This window comes from Glycine max, chromosome 8 (genome assembly GCF_000004515.6).
Source record: "Glycine max cultivar Williams 82 chromosome 8, Glycine_max_v4.0, whole genome shotgun sequence".
In the NCBI taxonomy this organism is placed as follows: Eukaryota; Viridiplantae; Streptophyta; class Magnoliopsida; order Fabales; family Fabaceae; genus Glycine; species Glycine max.
The window spans coordinates 38,962,012-38,981,945 of record NC_038244.2 but is presented as its reverse complement, the minus strand read 5'-3'; the positions used below and the strand labels follow the sequence as shown (position 1 = coordinate 38,981,945).

General features: G+C 29.6%; 2 protein-coding genes across 2 annotated transcripts; one reads left to right on the top strand and one right to left on the bottom strand.

Moving 5' to 3' along the window:
* Positions 1-1,624: 1,624 nt before the first annotated feature.
* LOC100808684 (uncharacterized) lies at positions 1,625-5,170 on the top strand. Its single transcript, XM_003531957.5, has 6 exons — positions 1,625-1,829; positions 2,429-2,560; positions 2,637-2,798; positions 3,264-3,386; positions 3,880-4,023; positions 4,532-5,170. The coding sequence occupies exons 2-6, from the start codon at positions 2,435-2,437 to the stop codon at positions 4,979-4,981; spliced, it is 1,005 nt and encodes a 334-aa protein (XP_003532005.1). The 5' UTR covers positions 1,625-1,829; positions 2,429-2,434; the 3' UTR covers positions 4,982-5,170.
* A 1,063-nt stretch (positions 5,171-6,233) lies between these two features.
* LOC100808162 (pantothenate kinase 1) lies at positions 6,234-14,364 on the bottom strand. The gene is made up of 10 exons (XM_003531956.5): positions 13,907-14,364; positions 11,215-11,424; positions 10,559-10,605; positions 10,044-10,160; positions 9,389-9,508; positions 9,196-9,290; positions 9,014-9,107; positions 8,684-8,815; positions 7,419-7,531; positions 6,234-6,697 (listed from the first exon to the last, which is right to left on the bottom strand). The coding sequence occupies exons 1-10, from the start codon at positions 13,989-13,991 to the stop codon at positions 6,469-6,471; spliced, it is 1,242 nt and encodes a 413-aa protein (XP_003532004.1). The 5' UTR covers positions 13,992-14,364; the 3' UTR covers positions 6,234-6,468.
* Between the last annotated feature and the right edge of the window lie 5,570 nt (positions 14,365-19,934).

Sequence of the window (19,934 nt, the reverse complement as noted above, 5' to 3'; positions counted from 1 at the left end):
AACGATATCATATAAACGCATTAAGGGATATATATGGCTTTACTACAAAGTTTACGATGGAGACAGTAGCCTAAATTGTGATATTGTTCATATCTATGAACCCTCACTCATTTGAAGAAACAATCAAAGGCTTTTCAATGCCACGGATGGCTTTTTCTTTGAACAACAAAAGCTGCAGTGAGCAGAGCAGTTCCTAGAACTTTGATTCATGAGCTCTGTATTATTAAGAACAATATTATCAAGCTGTTGCATGGTGAGGGTGGTACTAGATTATGATGTACAGAGAAGAAGAAATGGAAGACAATTTGCTTAGATATTTTTCTAATCATTTTAGAACATGTTCCCATCTAAGGATCTGTTTTGATAAAAAAAAAAAAAACTAATTTCAGTTTATGGAGAATTTTTTATTTTTTTTCTTTCTAGAAGTGCTTCTGGAAATCTAAACATGTTCTCTTAGGTCTACCAAGTACTGAAGACTTACCTCTGGTCATTGTAAACATTTTAGTAGACCTTTTACAGAGATAATATCAAAACAAATGAGTCCCTTGAAGAATGAACGCTCTGGGTTTGGATGGTTTTCCTGCCTTTTTATTTTACCAAAGGTAATTTATAGGAGAGGATTTTATTAACGGGTGCTTAATGTTGATTTGTATCTCACTTCTTCAAATCACACATTCACAACACTCATTTAAGGCAAAAAAAAAGTGCTTCCAAAAGATCTTAGGCCAATAAGTATTTGTAATGTTTAGATGAAAATAATCATAAAGAATATGGTTAGTAAACTGAAGGAAACTCTACCTTATACTGCTGATGAGGTCTGGAGTGCTTTTGCTCGAGACAATGCTCTGTTTGTTGGCTTTTGATTCTTTACATGGGATGGAAAATAAGAAAGGAGCTTCTTATGACTGAATTTTCAAAATAATTGGTGGAATTATCTTTTCCAACGTTCACATCTATTACTTATCTGAAATAACAAACTATTCCTTTTGGCTACCATATTAGCTTGATTCGTTCGCCTAACTAAATCTTTAAAAAATATTTTTGATTGGTAACGTATACAAAAATATAAAACTACTAAAAAAATATCGAACAAAGAGTTATGTTTTGAGAGAATTATTTTTAAAATATAAAAAATAAACAAAATAAAATTCATAATTTTTTTAATAAAATTCTTATAAAATTATTTTATTATTAAAAATATTAAAAATGTATAAAAAATAGAGTAAATTACAATTTTTGATCCCCTTTAATTTATAATTCACGATTTTAGTTGTCTTATATTTTTTTCTCATATTTTAAAAAAATTTATAATTTTAGTCAATCCTCAATTCTTCAAACATATATTTCTTTTATTTTAATCCAATTGAAATTTAGATCTAATATTTGTATTTAAGGTACATTAAGAAATAATTTAATTAATTAAAAAGTAAAAATTAAAAAAAAAATAGGGTATAAAAATCTGACAGTTAGATGAATTTTTTTTTTTTATAAATGTGGGAAATAAAAGTAAAAAGAAAGACAGTCCCGGATAAAAATTAAAAGAGATAAAAATTAGAGAGAAAAAATATATATTGCTTGCTTTGGTCAAAATTCAAATGTACGTACTTTGAAATTTGAACTTCTGTTTGATGGGTCAACTACCAAAGTTGAACATGAGGTGCACGTGTTCTCTTATCCTCTTTCTCCATCGTCCATGCCATACTCTTTTCATAAAAAAGCAAAAAATAAAAAACAAAGCAAAGCACTATCCATTCCATTCCACGTTCCAAGCTAAGATCTGGGCTTTGGCTTAAAGGAATATTCCGTGGGGTGATCATAGTTTTTACCCTGTGAGTTCAATCAGTTCATTTTTAATCTCTCCTCTGCAAAGTTTGCATTTTTCAATTTATTATTTCACTGATCTTTATTTCTTTGTTCTGAATTTGTTTTGTCTTGCCTTTCCATTGTGTTTTCTGATGGATCATGCCTGTTCTAAATTTGGGTTGACTTCAATTCACTGTCTTGAATTTTCTGCAGTACTTGATGTATGGTGCATTGATACTGCTTAGTTTGCTTGTAGCAATTTGTCTTTTCGTTATCAAGTTTTTGTCTTGTTGATAACATCTATCTAGATTCTGTAATTTATTAGTTTTTTTCAATTTGGATTCTGTAATTCTGATGCTGATCACTTGTTGAGAACCAATTTGTGGTTCACAAGGAAAATTTTCACCTTTTGTTACAGGAACATTTTTTTAATGTTTATTTGCATTTAAAACTCCTGAATCAACTTATTACTGGTCCAGAGATAGATTCTGTAATTTTCCTTAACCTCCATCAAGTTGGGAACATAGTGGTAGAAGCTTGAATGTCTGAAGAGATTGTGAATTGCCTTTAAGAAAATAATAGTTTTGAATGTATGAATTGTCTTAACTGTTTTAGAAAATTCCAGGTTCTTATGATGGGTGACTCAGAGGTGGCAAAGTTCGGCTTAAAAGTCGGGAAGAATGAGAAAAATGGGTTCCCAAGGGGACTAGATCCTGCAATATCCAAGTTTTTTGTGCAGCTCCAAAGTGTTGTTAAGGTCAGTCACTTATCTGTGGCTTAAAATTTTATTAGGAACCTGGTTTGAACTTAACAAACTATTTTTCTGACTACAGTCTCGACTTAGTAGATTAGCAAAACAGGATGGAATGAGTTTGATGAGTTCTGTCCAAAGAAAAGGGGATAAGTCTTTCAGTTACTCTGAAGCTGAACTAAATGAGCAACTGCAAGCATGGAGAGAAAATCCATCTTGGGTTGACAAGCCTCCACTAATAAAGGTGAGGAGCAGTTAAATGGGAAAGTTTGATTTTTCTTTTAAAAACATTGGTTTCTAAATCGATTTTACTAGCTTCAGACTGTAGGTAGACTACCTTGCCTTAGAGATGTATTCCTAAACTGTTGATCTAAACTTTGTTTAGATACTTCTAAAATTTTAGAAATTGAGTATCTAGCAAGTTTTATTCAATTCTATTCAGATTTTAAAATGCTTTATTAGTTAACTTCTATTCGCCTTTAAGATGGATGCTTTGTTTGTGGATGAAATCTAGTGGAGAATAAACTGCTCGACCAAACAAGGCAATGTGTAACACATTTAGGCCAGCTAGATCCGAGTGGATGTAAAAGTTCAGTGGTTCAGTCTATCAAACTTTCAGAACCTAAAGAATTGAAATCATTAAGGAAATAAATATCTATATCTGTTTATGTGCAACTGTAAATGCGTAATGTAATGTTTTTGTGTGCAGGTCACTGCTCCCAAAGGTTCTCTTTGCAACCTTGATGTAGAAGTTGATGTTGGCCTACCCCCTGATGCAGTATATAATATAGTGATAGATCCTGACAATAGGAGAGTTTTCAAAAATATCAAAGTAGGTGACTTTAATCATCCATAATTCTGCTCTCAGTGTGTTTGGTTACAACCTTCCTCAAAAATAGTACTTCAAAAAACATTGATGCATTCTGTTTCTTCTTAGCCTAGATTTGTTTTAGGTTTAGTTACTCATTTGATCTCTATAGTTACGAAAAAATCCCTTTTAGTCCCTGTACGGCTATACTTAAACATCCTCTTTTAGTCCCTACACTACACATACTTCTTTTAATTCCTTAGTCCCTACACATCATTTTAATTCTATCCCTTTTAGTCCCTGAGGACTAAAAGGGATTAGAAATGGTATGTGTAGGAATAAAAAGGTGATGTTTTAAGTATAGGGACTAAAAGGGAAAGTTTTTGTAACTATAGGGACCTAATTAGAATTAAACCTTTTTTTTATTGAACTTCTAGCTTGCATATTTGTCTGCTACATTATTTTCCTAGTCTCTCAGTTTTCTGCAACTCAACTTGGTGATTTCTTTCTTTGTCAGGAAGTGGTATCCAGAAAAGTGTTGGTTGATGAGGGTCATAGGCAAGTGGTTGATCTTGACCAAGCAGCCATTTGGAAATTTCTTTGGTGGTCTGGGACTATATCAATCAATGTTTTGGTAGATCAAAACAGAAAAGACCATTCTGTAAGGATCTATACCTCTTTTAGATAATTAATGTATTCCATATTTGATGCACATAATTTATTCAAGGCAAACAGAAACTCACCATAGTTATACATACTATCTCCATTCCAAGACTCTCTTCTTTAAATGCACATTTTATATATTTATTTAGTTACTTTGCTTGTTCTTGGGTTGAATCAGTTGAAAGTTGAACTTTAGGTAGAAGGCACTCCTTGGGGTTTCTGAAAATGTACCACCCTGATAGCATTTTGGTCTCTTGCTCCCTTCTATCTGAGATGCGAGCAATTGAATTTTTATTATCTTATGTTACTCACAAATAGTATTCAATTATCTAAAATTGGAAGAAAAAAAAAACTGGAATTTTTATCATATATCCTTTGTAGACATAAAGATTGGTAAGCAGTGACATTAGAGGGTAATATGTCATATGTGCATCAACTCTGACAAGCTCCTGCTTTTCATTCAACTAAGGACTTATGTCTTACATACTGCTATATAATTGTGTCAGATGAAGTTCAAGCAAACCAAGGCTGGATTCATGAAAAAATTTGAGGGCTGCTGGAGAGTAGAGCCTTTATTTGTTGACGAAGCAATGTGCCATCCCTTTAAGCCAGTGACAAAGGAAGACTATTATGCATGTGCAAGAGGCAAAGGAAGAATTGGATCTAAAGTTAGCCTGAAACAAACACTTCAGCCATCCATTGTCCCTCCCCCTCCCCTATCATGGTATTTGAGGGGAATTACCGCCCGGACGACTGAGATGCTTATAAATGATATGCTTGCAGAAACTGCTAGAATCAGAGGAGGATATGAGGCTGAAAAGTCTAAGGCAGAGGAGCTTCAGGGAAAACCTGGTGAAAATGTGGACCTGGTTTCTAACACAAGTGACATTAAAGAAAGATGGAAATTGCGTAGAGAAAATGCAAAGCATAGCCATAGAAGACTGCTGACCAAGTGATATTCCTATGTTTGTTTTATTTTTTCAGCAATCTATCTAGATTGTTACATGTAGTCCAGTTTAAAGGATTCTAATGTATGCATTACACAATGTTAAAGTCACTAATTCCAGCTCATTGCATGACATTTCAGTCGGATGAGTTGATGTATCCAATAGCATAGCAAGAGGGAAACATTGCAGTTCTTTTCATTTTTTTCCTTGTTTTTATTTTGAAGGTGGGGAAGGGTGCTTCTTGATTTTAGATTACTTAATTCATTTGAATATGAAGTTGTCAAGGGATTATTGAATTGTTATAACCATGATTTTTAAAATCAGTTGAATTGGGAATCGGTCAAGTGACCGGTCCGAAGATTCTAAAAATTCAGAGCATCTCAAAACCAGTGAATAATCGATCAAATCGGCATAAAAATGATGTTGAATCAATATAGAGAACCGGGATTGAACCGGTCTTTTTAATTTTTAATTTTTTTGTTTTATTTTATTTTATTATTTAATCTAAAACATTTTTAAGATAAATAAAAATATATTCTTAATATTTACATTAAGTATCAATTATTTTTTCAACTATTACTAGTTTTTCTTATGTAACATATCATTTAATCATTTATGATTTTTTATCCTAATTTTTTAATTTCAACTACCATTGAACCTTGAACTAATCTCTTCATCAATCACGGTTCCAATTTTAAAAACATTGGTTTATAACTATGAGATGCCTGATTTTAGATTTCGGAGCACCACAAATATAATTTCTCCATTTGTCAATTCTGAGTGGATTATTAAATGCTTAGAATCCACATGAAAGTTTCCAAAATCATGTTTTCAAACTCGCGACTCTTCCCTCAAGTCGATGATCCTCTTATTCGAAAAGTATCATCCAAGATCGATCGAGTACGGGTGTAAGGGGACACGTAGAACTGTATCCGCGAGTCAGGAGACCAGCCGTCGTCACTCATCCCGCAGCGGAGGAGCTATTGACTGAATGTTGTTGTCGTGTCCTACTTTCCCTCCAATTTCATATGCCGCATCAATATTATTCTCTTTGAAAACACACAAACAATATCTTCTCTTTGTATTCATTTTTTTCACTCTCATAATTTTAATTTCTTTTATGCAAACATAAAATTTTAAAAATAAAAAAATTTCAATTGAAATATTTGAAATTCTTAAAATTTAAAATTTCTCATAATTTTAAATTCTCTCATCCAAACACACTCTAAAAGACAAAAAAAAAAAAAAGTATCTCACTAAATGAGTAACATGGCTGCACCTTATGTATTCATACAAATCATTAGTTGTTATACAACACAATTCATTGGGTGAAACTGTGAAACAATAACAATCACTTGAGTAGTCGCTCTAATTTTCCCTTTTGCATTCTAAAGCCAATAATCACTAGTTATAATTCTTACTTCCAACCATTATACAGAATCAAAACTATAGAAGTTACAACTACAAGTCATGAAAGCAACGAAAAATTGCTTCATCTAAGCTGCATATACACTGCACTCTATACTTTCATCTCCATTAAACTCTCCATCTGGTGAACCATGCAATGTTTTATCCACGGCAAAGGATAACTTGCTGGGACTTCTTTGCACCACTTGATTGGCCAATAATTCCTTGAGGCCATGTTTGTCAGAACTCATGAAAGCGCCTACACCTCCTAGAAACCCTTCATGCCGCAAAAACATTGCCTTAGCCTCACCTTTAGACCTGAAACAAATAAATAGCAGATTAAATACTTTTTTTTTTATAATTATGCCAGAAGCAAGTAGGCTCAAAAGTCTTATCAAACCTACTATGCATTATAGCTAACTTTAAAAATAGTTATAGCATCATGCAAATGAAAACCTACACTCCCTCACACCCTCCCCTGCCATCCCTAAGAAATCAGGATATGTCATTATGCAAGTTAAGCATCCCGTTGAGGGTGCAGAAAATTATGCTAACACAAATAAACACTTACTTTTATTGATGGAACAAAATAGAAAATGCGTATGTTTCAAGATTAAATGGTGAAAGAGAAATGTTAGGAACACACTCTTTTGAACAAACTCCTTATTATTGGAAATCACTAATTTTGCTGGATCCCACTCATTATTTAATGAGTTTCTTGATTTTTAATTTTCAACAAATTTTAACCAATGATAAAGTGTGTGTTTGAAAGATTGTGTTAGAAACTGTGTTGTTAGCGCTCCTCAAAGCGAGAAATCATTTTTCTTTTGATCATTCTGAATATAAAGTTTATGACTAGTATTTCTTTGGTGCAGCAGCACTCAAAACTACTATGAATGTTTTAAGAGATGGAATTTAGACTAAGACAGCGGCAATAAATTCTAATAGTAATAATAAGTCCATGTCCCTCAACGTAGATCATGGTTAGTTATGAAGCACCAAATTGGCAGTATAGTGGAGGAACATCCTTCTCACTTACCAGAAATTAACAGCAACAGATAATGTGTCCATAGTAAAAGGATGCCTCCGAATAAAAAATCCACCAAAAAAAATCCTCTTCAGCCCAAAGCGAAGGGCATTCAAGTAAGAGATCTGAAAGCAAACAACAGAAACAAAATGATCCCAAATACATTTCACTATTTATGACAAGATAAATACTATCATGACCTTATTTTTAAGATTGGGAGCAATGAAAACAAAAGCACAACTAATACAAACAGGCATGTACTCCCTCCGGTCTCAAATATAAGAAAAAAAATAACATGTCACGCTAACTAAGAAAGTTAGTTAACCACATCTAATTGTATTAATTTCAATTAAAAAGCCTCAATTTATCCTTCATTGGAACTTGGTAGCAAGAATAAGAAAGAGTCATTGAAACTAGCACGTCAATTAAATGAAGGGTATTTTAGAGATAGTAGCATTAAATAAAATAAAGTTAGTTGAAATTTTCTTATATTTGAGACCAAGAATAATGTATTTTTTTTCTTATATTTAAGACAGGAGGGAGCATGTGTTAAGATCCGTTGACAGTGGTGAAAATCAAAAACAATGTTACATTCATGAATAACTTTCTATAAAATGAGTATTCCACTATATTCACATTTATTGAAAATTAGCATTATGCAGATATTAGGGTAGTTCATTGAATGCAAAGGGATTATTGCAAATTGTGTTATAATACAAGGGGACACCTATTTATACTACTAATATAGGTCAAGTGCACAAGCCCATACCAATAAGACTCCAAATTCTAATATCTAACCATCCTCTCCTTCCGTATAAATCAATGTAAAATATGTTTTTAAAACAAAACATCAGCCAGTGAAGAAGCATTTACAGTTTAGCTGACATGAAAATTACTTACTACTTAATACTTGTATATGTACATGAGGAGGATTTCTTAACTGATTTAAGTATTGGCATACTTACCCTACCTATCAACGAGATGCAGCTAGATTGCTCCACTAATCACTTTTTTTTTTGGAAAAAAATGCCAGCATAGAGAATACAGGAAAAAAGACCAGGGTAAGCATAAAATATCCTACACTAACCAACTATTATAAAGATAGAAAGAGTACATTGAAAATCATTGCAGAAAATGCAGACAAATTGCAGGCTTGGAGTTTTGCCATGAAGCACTGGATGTATTATACACACACACACACACATATACTTTAGTTAATATTATCATGTAGTGAACAGTAGTGTTCATTAACTGCAAATCTACAGTACACAACTGACCTGTCCAATATTATTTGAGATCATTCTTAGAAGAGATCGAGCAATATCTTCAGGTTTGTAGTCTCCACGCTCCTTATTATCAGAAATTGCCTTTCCAAAACTAGAGGCTATTGCAGTGGATGAAAGACCTATCTGTTATCAATAAAAGAAACATATATGATGTATTCCAGCAAAAAATCATTAGAATAACTAGATAACATTATTCTCCATTTGAACAATCACTTTTACAAAAGCTATTCAAATTTCGAAGAACCATCAAATGGTAACACAGAGAAAGACTGTCTTATAATTTTAAACAGGAAAAGGAACATAAACTTTCACCAGTCATACCTTAGAATAGTCCATTCCACCATAAATATCTCCAACAAGCATATCTACCGCTCTATTGTTCCCCCGATAACTTAATTCCAGCAGCTCATCAAAACTGAATCAGAAAATACACTAATGGTAATCTTATGCTATATAAATCAATATTCAATAGTGCATTGGTCCCAGGAAAAAAAAGCCCCCACCTCTTGCACTTGGTTAAAAGCTTTCCTAAACCCCAGAAAGTGCCTCCGCCTATACTTGTTCCACTAACTCGCTCAAATTTTCCCTCTCCTTCCACCTATATGAAAATATTAAAATATTATTTGAAGTGCTTAGAAAAGGGAACATATTTGGAAATTGGAAAAATATTGCAAGTAATGCAACTTGGATAACTACCTTAATCATGCCAACACCAGACCCAATATTAACAAGAAGATAGGGATACAGATCATTCGGGTCAATCTGTACAAATTGCTTTTGATCACCCATGTAGGTAAATGCTTCCTGGTGGACCACCTATTAAAAGTATATCAAGACACAGATGAGATCTTCTGTGAAGAAATTCTCAAGGGGTATTATTAATAATGAAGACTTAACAAGTAGTTTACAGCAAACTGAAGGAACAGTGTATGAGCAAAGCCCCTCCACAAATCAAAAGGACAACAAATGGAATTCCTGAAACAATTCCTTACAATTACCTGATAGTGAAAAGTATATGGAAATGCCACATGCCTTAAGGCTTCTCATATGCCAGCAGTATCAAGAAGAAAAAGATAAATTTAACTTGAGAGAAAAATATACTCAATATGATTTGGGTACAACAGTCCTCAAAGCTTACAACACCCTAAGTCCCTAACCATTATGTATGTACTATCAAAGCTTCACAGTTCAACACATATGCTAATGTTTTACATCAGAGACTATTTGTTGAATGAATGGAGGAAAAATGAATCTGAATCTCATAATAATTTTAATTTGAAATTTAAAAATGAGAGGATGTTTGTTTTGTACCAAAAAAATGGAAAATTTAGAATGTGTTTTAGGATCCTACCTCAAGAAGAAAATTTGCTCCTGCAACAAGACAATCCATTTCATCTTCCTTGTCAAGAATGATTCCTAGTCTTTCCTTGAAAAGGTCTGGATATTTGTATGCACCACCACCTGTGGCCTTCTCACAAATAGTTTATCATTAAATACATGACTTAAATCAAAGTACCTTAAGTCTATGTAAACATTATTTTGTATCAAATTGAAAATCGAATATTTTTCATTCGAAATATCTATGAAAGCTTGAACATGTGCATGAGCGTCTGTTACCTTTGGGAACTATTAATATTCTTTGAATTTTAAATCAGATTCTAGGAATTACATGTCTTCCAACCATGGCAAAACAGAAGACAAGGAATAGAAACTGTTTCAAATCAAGGCAGAGGCAAGCTTGAATTGGTTTGTAACTTACAATCTATAGATTTTTCTCAAAACATCTATCTGTAGTGTACACTCAAAGACAACAATAGGAACAAAATATTCATAATATGACATGCTTAAACATTTTAGTTTGATTACCTTAATAGCTATTGGCTGACTTCCAGGATTTTCTTGTGGCTGACTACCTGAATTCATTATCAGATGCAAAAATTTCAGAATGACCTCAAAAATGGATTGGATATCATGATGAAACATAAGATGAGTATATATGTTTCTAGGGATTATTTTAGTAAGAATCATATAGTATATATGTTTTAAAGGATATCCATTAGTTTTGGCTTTGGATTCTGTGTAGTTTATTTGCCACCTAATTATCAAACTAAGATCAAGCTCAGTTTTCAAGGTCCAAGCCTCAAAGGATAACAAATATATAGAACAACTGTTTCACTAACAAGTACTTGAGACTTCTATGGCCAACTATATATAGAACAAGTAAAGCAAAATTTAAAAATGAGGAAGGCATAAAAGAATTTAGAAAAAAGATGGATGAGAGATTCTAATCAGTCAGCTCGGGAATCTAAACAAATAAGGGATCAATACAACGATGATTGTAGGAGCCAAAATGGTTTGTCAAGTTCAGTTCAGCACGCAAGGTAATCAAGTCTCCAAAAGAAACAAATGCTGCTAAGTGCTAACCATGAACATGGTTGCATGCCTTGGAAAATTCAGTTACTCTGTGACACAGTATCAAGATCAAGATTTGCAAATATAAAGGAATACCATTATGTACGCACCTCCAATATGAAGTTTCATGGACTTGATAAACTCTATGCAATCATTTATCCTGCTTGTTTCAAACTTCTTAAAATTGAGCTTCCCATTAAGAACAGGATATTGCTTACTGCTGTCGGATTTCTCCAAAGCCTTTCTATGAGATATCCCTTCCTCGCCATCAACCAAATGATCATCATCTTTTGTGAAGTATACTAACTTGGCGAGAGATCCTGTCAACAGGTGGGCAATACTATTTTAGGCCAGAGCAAGCTGATGTGGAAGCAGAATTTCTCTTCACAATTCACCAAAACCGGGCAGAAGTTTGACAATATCATTAATGATATTGATAGTTGGACAGCAAGGTACCAATCATCAATTCATATTTTCTAAAAAATGCAATGTTGTTATCAAGATTCAATGTATATGCATTCTTAATATACCTGTTAGTTAAAGAAAAATGATACCAAAATTAAAAGATATTCCAAAGCCAATGACATGACATGCAATCAATCAACTTGAGAAATTTAACGCATACACGACACACCAGGACAAAGTGCCGAACTTCCAAGCAAAATACCAACAAACCAAAACTCATATAATTCAACACCCATTTAAATGCAGGCAGACAGTTTGCTCTGCTTAATAATTATGCTATGTAAATTCAAGGTCTAGCTAACCGGTGCTCAAAAGGGTTCTGGTTAAGAAACATTAAATATACCGTATTACATGCTTTCAATTACTTTAAAAGCATCATTGAATGAATGACTTTTGTATTTTTTATACAATAATTGCTTTGTTTTTCAATAAATACTTTCGGTATTTGTTTCCTTAATCAATTTCCTTAGGACTTCGGTTAGCATTTCCCATAAGCTAATAGCAATAAAAAATATAAGAAATATCAAATCCAGTTGAAGGTTTCAATTTTTACAATCAACCCAGAAAAATATGAGAAGCAAACATGCAAAGTTGAACAAATAATATGAAAATTAATAAAACAAACCTGCAATTTTGAACCAAAAACAACAGGACATACACTACAACCAAACCTTTGGCTACATAGAGATTAATCAATTCAATTTGGCTTTATCAAGAACCAAAAATTCTCAATAAACAAAATTACCATCTTCTTTAATGATTTGATTTCTCCTGATATTTTCACCATGATTTAAATAAATAAATAAATAAAAACGTTTTGCAAGCGCAATTGCAGCTGCATCAGTAACATTTATCCACAATTTCTGCAATATATAGAATTGTATCAAATCACACACCCACAAACATGACTGCTATTCAAAACCTAGGTTATGAAAGCTCTTCTCAACCCCTTTTGATCAAACCATCTTCCATTTTATACACTTTTCTCAACAAAGTAACAATCATTTTTCTTCTAACATGACCAAACCACCTTGTGCATGTTTCTGTCATTGTCTCAATTGCTATACTAATTTCCCAGGTTACGTTCGTTTATTATGTTGTCTTTTCTCATATTCACTCATCCACTTCAGCAATTTCATCTCCACTAAACTTATTTTATTTTCTTTTTGGCATATCCCTGTCCAATATTCACCATACAGCATCATTGTCCAACAGGAGTTTCCTTTGAGTTTAATAGGTAATTTGAAACCATATATTAAGCCTGAAGCATTTTCTTTCAATTCACCCACCTAACCTGAACAGGCACACCCATCAGAAGAACAGATATTTTCAGCAGGATTATAGACGTTGGCCCAACCAATTGCTTCAGGGAGGCAAAGTAAAATTTTGAAGTTTTCAGACGGAACACTTTCAGTGCCCAGTTTCATCACTGGAGATAATTGCCAAAATGTGGTCCAAGCAAAGAAAAAGGAATAAGATGATTCACTGATTAGAGATAAGCATGAATTACTTTTGTTCGATATTAGAAAATGTTTGAGACAACAATAATCATGCTTGACACATCGGTATTTCAGTTTAAGAAGTGTATGATTCCCACAATCAAAACAATACTCAAATTTTAGAACCTTTACTGTCAATTTAATAACCTATAGTATAGACTGATGTAATAGCAGTGAACGGTGCTACAATGCAGATTAGCAATCCCCCAATTAAGCAAATTTCCAAAAGCTCTAGCATGGAGAACATGATCTCCAGAGCTCTGACATGATTTGAACTCGCAGAATTAAATAAAAAAGATATCCACTTTTTATCAAAAGTAAACAAGTTCCAGAGTCCACCCCATTCTCAACAAACAAGTTAAGCCAACCAAAGATATCTATATCTATGCAACTGCATAACAATGATCCCTCCAGAAATTTCACATTGTTATGAAGAACCAGAATCATTCTCATTCATTCCCAATGCTCAAAGTACTAATTCAGGTGCAACCAGAATTCAGGCTTCAGAAACTTTAACTCTATGCAATTGAATTTGAACAGCAAGCTGGATTACCAAGCAAAACACCAAACCAAACTACTCGAAACACATGTATCCTTCCATGCATATGATGAGAAACCAAAGGGGTTCAAGAAACAACCATAGACAAATACATAACAAACCAAAAACAATGCCATATGCATCACTATCAGCCAGCCAATCAAGATTGAAACTTTTCACCAAAACATGTACATCTCACAAAATTTCACAACGCAAAGATGTCAAATTTACATTAAAATCACCAAACCAACAACAATGAAAACAATAACAAAAAGTGAAAAGTGAAAAGCAGAAACCTACCTCCAATATCCAAAGCCAGATGATACACATGAGATGGTTGGTTAGGATCCAAGATTGGTTGAGTTTGACCCTCTCTGAGATCCATTGCCTTTTGTTATTTCAGTCTCTAATAATCTAAGCTGTGTATTTATTTACAATAAATAAATGGTAAAGACGTAAAGTGGTCAAACTCCTTCATCTGTAACCATCTGAGATAAGCAAATTACTCATCCGTTGCTGTTGCTGGCATTGAAAGAGATAATAAAAATTTAATTAATTATAATTAGTAACCTTCTCAATAAGAATTTTAATTTTAATTTGTAGAGTTGATTAGTTCAGAGAGGGAAAGAAAATAGAGAGAGAGAGAAATGGAAAGAAAAAGGGTAGGTGGTAGATGTGATAGGGTACGGTATTGTTTTCAAGAATGAAAGATTGGCCATTGACGTCACGCAAACAACATTGGTTTCGCATGTTGTTGTTGAATTGAAATTCAATAAATGGAAGACTTGCACTTCCCAATGATGCAACAACAGCAAAGTTTCGGGATAAGTAGGATGTACAACAAATACTATTTTAACGCATCCATTAATACGGTTAAATTTAATGCAAATTTTATTATTCTTATTATTGTTATCTAGTAGTATTTAAAAGTAGAAAAATACTTATATTATTATATAATTAAAATTAAATATGTACCAAATAATTTTGATAAATTTATTTATAAAATAATACTAAATATAATAAATACTCTATTTCATGATTAATATGGTCAAAATTATTAAATATATTAAAACTAAATTAGATAAGAGATAAATGAACTTAAATCAGGTCAAAAAAATAAGAGAGCATTTATTTCACAAAATCGTCTTATATTTTTGGAAATTTGAAAGTAGCAATGTTAATTCTTGTATTTACTAGGAGATTATCAAAATATTTCTAAATATTTTCTTCTCAAGACTCAGGCTACTCAACTTTTATTCTCACTAGTAGGAATGTATGCACGGGTCTGTTGTTATATTTCAAAAATTATAAAATTGTTATTTCAACTTACGCTCATTACATATATTAAGAATTATAAAACATAAAATTTTGATTGATGATTACAAATAATTAATCTAATTTAAGTTTTAAAAATTAATACACTATATTTGACAGTAAAAATACTTAACTAAACCAAAATATTATTTAAGTCACTTAACCACAAATATTAATAACATTCATAATTGATGTCGTGGGTATTTGTGGGTTGATTCGGATCGATTTTAGTCAAATTTAGTATTTAATTCAATTAAATTTGATCGGTTTAATTTTATTTGTTTTTTATATTATTTTTTTTGAAATTCAACTCATTCATAAACGGTTTGGTTCGGTTCGGACAACAGATTATCCATTTAAATTTGATATTTTTTTTTCTTTATAACTATTATTTTATATCATGATTCATCCAACTATCTAATACAATTAATATAATATTACCAAATGTTTTAAAGTAGTAAAATTAATTTATTTAATATCATTAACATAATATTCTAAAATAAACTAATACAAATTAAAACAATTATTTCTTACAATGTAATAAATTTTGTTCCAACTAGATTTGTTGTAACTAGGTTTGAAAAAATAAATATGAAAAAAAGTTGAAACAAATAATGGAAGTAATACCTTAAGGATTTACAATACTAGTAAAGTTAAATCAAATAACTCTAAAAATTTTGATCCGTTCATTTGAGTTTTAATCGGATTTATAAATTTAAACATGTGACCCAACTCATATATGAACAATTTTGATTGGTTTAGTTCAATTTTGACTCAAATAAATAAATGATTTAACCCAAACAGTTTGGATCGATTTGGGTTAATTCAAATTCGCGAGTAACACTTTAAACATCCCTAGTTTATGAAATTTATAAGTCCTAAATAAAAAAAAAGTATAGAAACTAAATTAAAATTAAATTAAATCGATGATAACAATTATGATAATTGGTTTCTACCCATTTTAATTTTTAAAAATAATTTAACTTATGTACTTCTAATTTTAATTGGTAGATTTTTTTATTTATCGTAATTTCTTTTCAATTTCTTACCGCAACTTTCTCTCATTTATTTTTTTTATTCTTTATCCTTTAAATCATTTGTTTCTTTAATTATTAGTTATCCTTCAATTTAAATTTAAATCAATTTAAAATGATGATAAGGATGATGATAATTTATTTCTCTTGCTTTTAATAATTTACTTTTAATTTAATTAATTAATATTTTTTTGTCATGATTGATTTAAAATTTTCAAATTGTTCTATTATTCAATTTTTTATTGTAATAATCATTTTCTTACCATAATTTATTGTTATAATGGTTCCTTCATTTTTCAAACTTTTTGTTAATTATTTTTATTTTTTAAAATTAATTAAGAGTTATTTTAATTTAATTTGTTAAAATATTTACCATGCTTTCATTTTATTACTATGCTAAACATTGGCATGTTTGCATTTTTGTTCTCCATTTAGGTTTTTTCTCTGTATCACCATGTTTTTGTATAACGAGTAACTAAATATTATTCTAAAATTAAAAACAAATTAAAAATAAGAAATACTTTTTTATAATAGTTTCTACAATTAATATATAAATAAATATTGTTAGTTATTTTAAAAATTAAGATACCAAATATGAATTTTTATTTATAAAGTTATTAATTTCTTACATTGTATTATGGTTTGAAGGTTTATTCTTATTATCTATTGTCTTATCTTTCATCTCACACATATATTTCATTTTCATATTGCGCCACATCATTACATAACTCATCTTGTATATTTTATTTAGTAAAAAAAATTAAGTAAAAACTCATATATTTTAAAACTCTCCATAAAAAAAAAAACAATACATCAAGTTACGTACGAAGAAATGAATTGGTGTAACATCTTTTATAAGTTAGTAAATAACATGATTTACCCATAATTTTTATCCATTTTTATCTTCAAGATTATACCTAATTTGTTAAACTGAAGTAAAACAAAATAATGATACGTAAGAATATATATATATATATATATATATATATATATATATATATATATATATATATATGTGTGTGTGTGTTTTTTTCATAATTGATTTAATTATTTAAAATAAGAATATACATTTATCATAATTACCTTAAATACTCTATTTATATATTTTCATAATTACATTAATTTCTATATTTATATAATTTTTTAAATTAAAAAAAAAGATAAAAAAAATTCTCCACAAATTTCCGACTTAAATGTATAAAGATAAAGATTCAAATACTTGATAATAATTAATTTATAGTTATTAATTATCATAAATTTAATTGTTCATAATTTTAAATCATATGGATAATAATTAATTCAATTCTTAAAATTTTCAAAATATTTATTATAGTTACATGATAATAATTAATATATAATTATAAAAATTATCTAAAAATAAATTATCTCACATTTTGGTTATTATAAATTTAATTTTTCATAATTTAAAATCAAATTGGAAATAACTAATTTAATTATTTTAAATTTCAAATAAATATCATAATTACTTGATAATAATTGATTTGTAATTATAAAAAATCTAAAAAAATTATCTAAAAAATTTCATCTAAGACTTCTTTTTTTTATTAATATAAAGATAAAGATGCTAACAGGACAGGACTATGAGAAATTATTTTCTAACTCCACTAGTCATTTGTCCGGACATAATTGTGGTACTAAATTTTTTTTATCGATGAATGTTAGGTGTTAATATGTTAGTTTTTGTTAGTAAGGATACTCGAACCCACAAACTATTTGTTTATCCCTTCTGCCTTCATAAGTTTACTAGCAAGCTGTTTTATACAGTCTCAGACAACATAATCAATAGACAAAAAAAAAAAATATTTTATAATATTAATCTTATATTATCATTAATTAATTTATAAATTTTTTTATTCACTATTAAATTATAAGAGATATAAATTAAATAAATAAATAATATTACATTTGAAAAACTAAAATGATAATTATTTTTTAAAATATATTTTTTTCTCTTACACAACAACTATAATTGGATTGAAAGAATATAATTTTTATTTTTACTTTTATTTTCTATTTATTATTTTAGTCAACACAGTACTTTAAAAATATTCCTTTTTTTGGCAACCAGGGGGTCAACACAGTACTTTAAAAATATTCCTAGAAATATTAAAAGTTATCAAACACATTTTTACATATGTCAAGAGATAATATTCTCAACTACAATATTCATGAGGATATGATTTCAAAAAATACAAGATGATTATGTGAAATAAACTGTTCCTAAAAAAACTAAATTAATTGACTATCCTAACAATTTAGAGAAAACCTCTGCAAAATGATAAATGAGATAGACAGATTAGTTTAAATCAAGAAAGAAATGAAAGACATAAAGGAATATTAGGAAGGAAGAAGAGAATTTTTGTAGAATGAAAAGTATTTGCACAATAGTTCATTTTGCTTGAAAGAAGAGAATTTAAATAAAATCAAATGTGAAAAAATATAAATAATAGAGCACTCACAAGTTAAATAGTTATTCTAATTTATCCATATAAAGGATTAATTTAACTACATATGTGAATTAATTAAAATTAATTTTTTTATTCTAAAGCGAACGAACACTTGTTTTACTTTAGTCAGATGCTAATACGCGTTTTTTTTTTTACTATTAATAATCCTACAAGAAATACGATACATCACTACACGTGATAAGCATGATATATTTTATAAGAATTTACAAAATTATATTTTATTCTTAATAATATTAAACTCGAAACGTTTTAAGTAAAATATCAAATGCGTGGACTTTTTGGTGCGACAGTAACGGGACCTGGGCAAACACTAATATTACTTTATTAAAATTCAAAAAATATTAGGGCACGTTGGACTCGCGAATTTTGGAATTTTAACGTAAAAAAAAAAGACGCAAATTAAATTTCAAATAAAATTTAATTTTTAGATAGACGCGGACTTATTCTTCCAAAAACGCAAAACATAAAATACAGCAAAAAGAAAAAAAAATAAAAAAAAATATATTTGACAAAACAATTCAAATTATTTATTATTTATTTTATTAATTTATAAGCATATTTGATTAGATATTTTTTTGATAAATAAAATTATTTTAATAATTATAATATTTTCATATATTACTTAAATAATATTGAATTAATAATTTGTAATGTAGTATTATTTTTAGTTTAATCATTTTCAGCTTTTAGACAATAATTCTAGCTAAAAAATAACATTTCAGTGTTTGTTTAGCTTTTTAACTTTTAATTAACTTCTCAAAAAAAATATTTAACCTTCTCTAAAAAAATTTACCTATAAGTTTTTTTTTTTTTCTAAGAACGAAACTTAATTAAATGCAGTATTTTTAGTGTTATTATCCAATTAAAATTGAAGTTTTATCTTGATAATCACATGATAAAAGTCACCATTAGAGACTATCACTAGATACCAACATGAAAAATCAAATTTAATTAAAAATAATGTAAAATTACTTAATAACCACATAATAAAGCTTGGTACTAAAGATTGACACTAGTTAGTAGTATACCATAGTAGTAGCATTACTCACAAAGAATAGTTATATATCTTTTATAAATTTTTTTACTAATCTTCCTATTAAATAAAAATAAATAAATAAATTTTAAGTTTCTTAGATATTAATTGTGTTTATTTTTAATTTTTTTTATAAAATATTAGAATAATTAATTAGAAAATCCCATAAACGCATTTCACGAAAGTGAACAAATTTGTTATGAATATCTTAAATATTAACATGGACCAACCTTGATGATCTACCAAAAAATATATGGACCAGTCATGATGAAACATTTCGCAAACATTTGTCACATGCCAGTTTTTTCACTACTCCCATTGCCAACTACCATTCAACTAGTATTTCAAGCTTTAGAATGTTTCTTAATCCTGGCTTTTATTTTTTTTTCCTAGTTGAGAAAGCAAGAGTGTTTTCGAATTCACTAGGTCAAAAATTAATCTCACTCACAATGTATGAT

What these genes read in the sequence shown, in the direction of transcription:
- LOC100808684 (XM_003531957.5), top strand. Translation starts at nt 2,435, where the DNA reads ATGATGGGTGACTCAGAGGTGGCAAAGTTCGGCTTAAAAGTCGGGAAG. An exon ending in AGCTCCAAAGTGTTGTTAAG is followed by an intron (nt 2,561 to 2,636) that starts GTCAGTCACTTA and finishes TTCTGACTACAG; the next exon opens with TCTCGACTTAGTAGATTAGC. An exon ending in GAGTTTTCAAAAATATCAAA is followed by an intron (nt 3,387 to 3,879) that starts GTAGGTGACTTT and finishes TTTCTTTGTCAG; the next exon opens with GAAGTGGTATCCAGAAAAGT.
- LOC100808162 (XM_003531956.5), bottom strand. Translation starts at nt 13,991, where the DNA reads ATGGATCTCAGAGAGGGTCAAACTCAACCAATCTTGGATCCTAACCAA. An exon ending in CATGAAACTTCATATTGGAG is followed by an intron (nt 10,606 to 11,214) that starts GTGCGTACATAA and finishes TAATGAATTCAG; the next exon opens with GTAGTCAGCCACAAGAAAAT. An exon ending in CTTTTAACCAAGTGCAAGAG is followed by an intron (nt 9,108 to 9,195) that starts GTGGGGGCTTTT and finishes TTTCTGATTCAG; the next exon opens with TTTTGATGAGCTGCTGGAAT.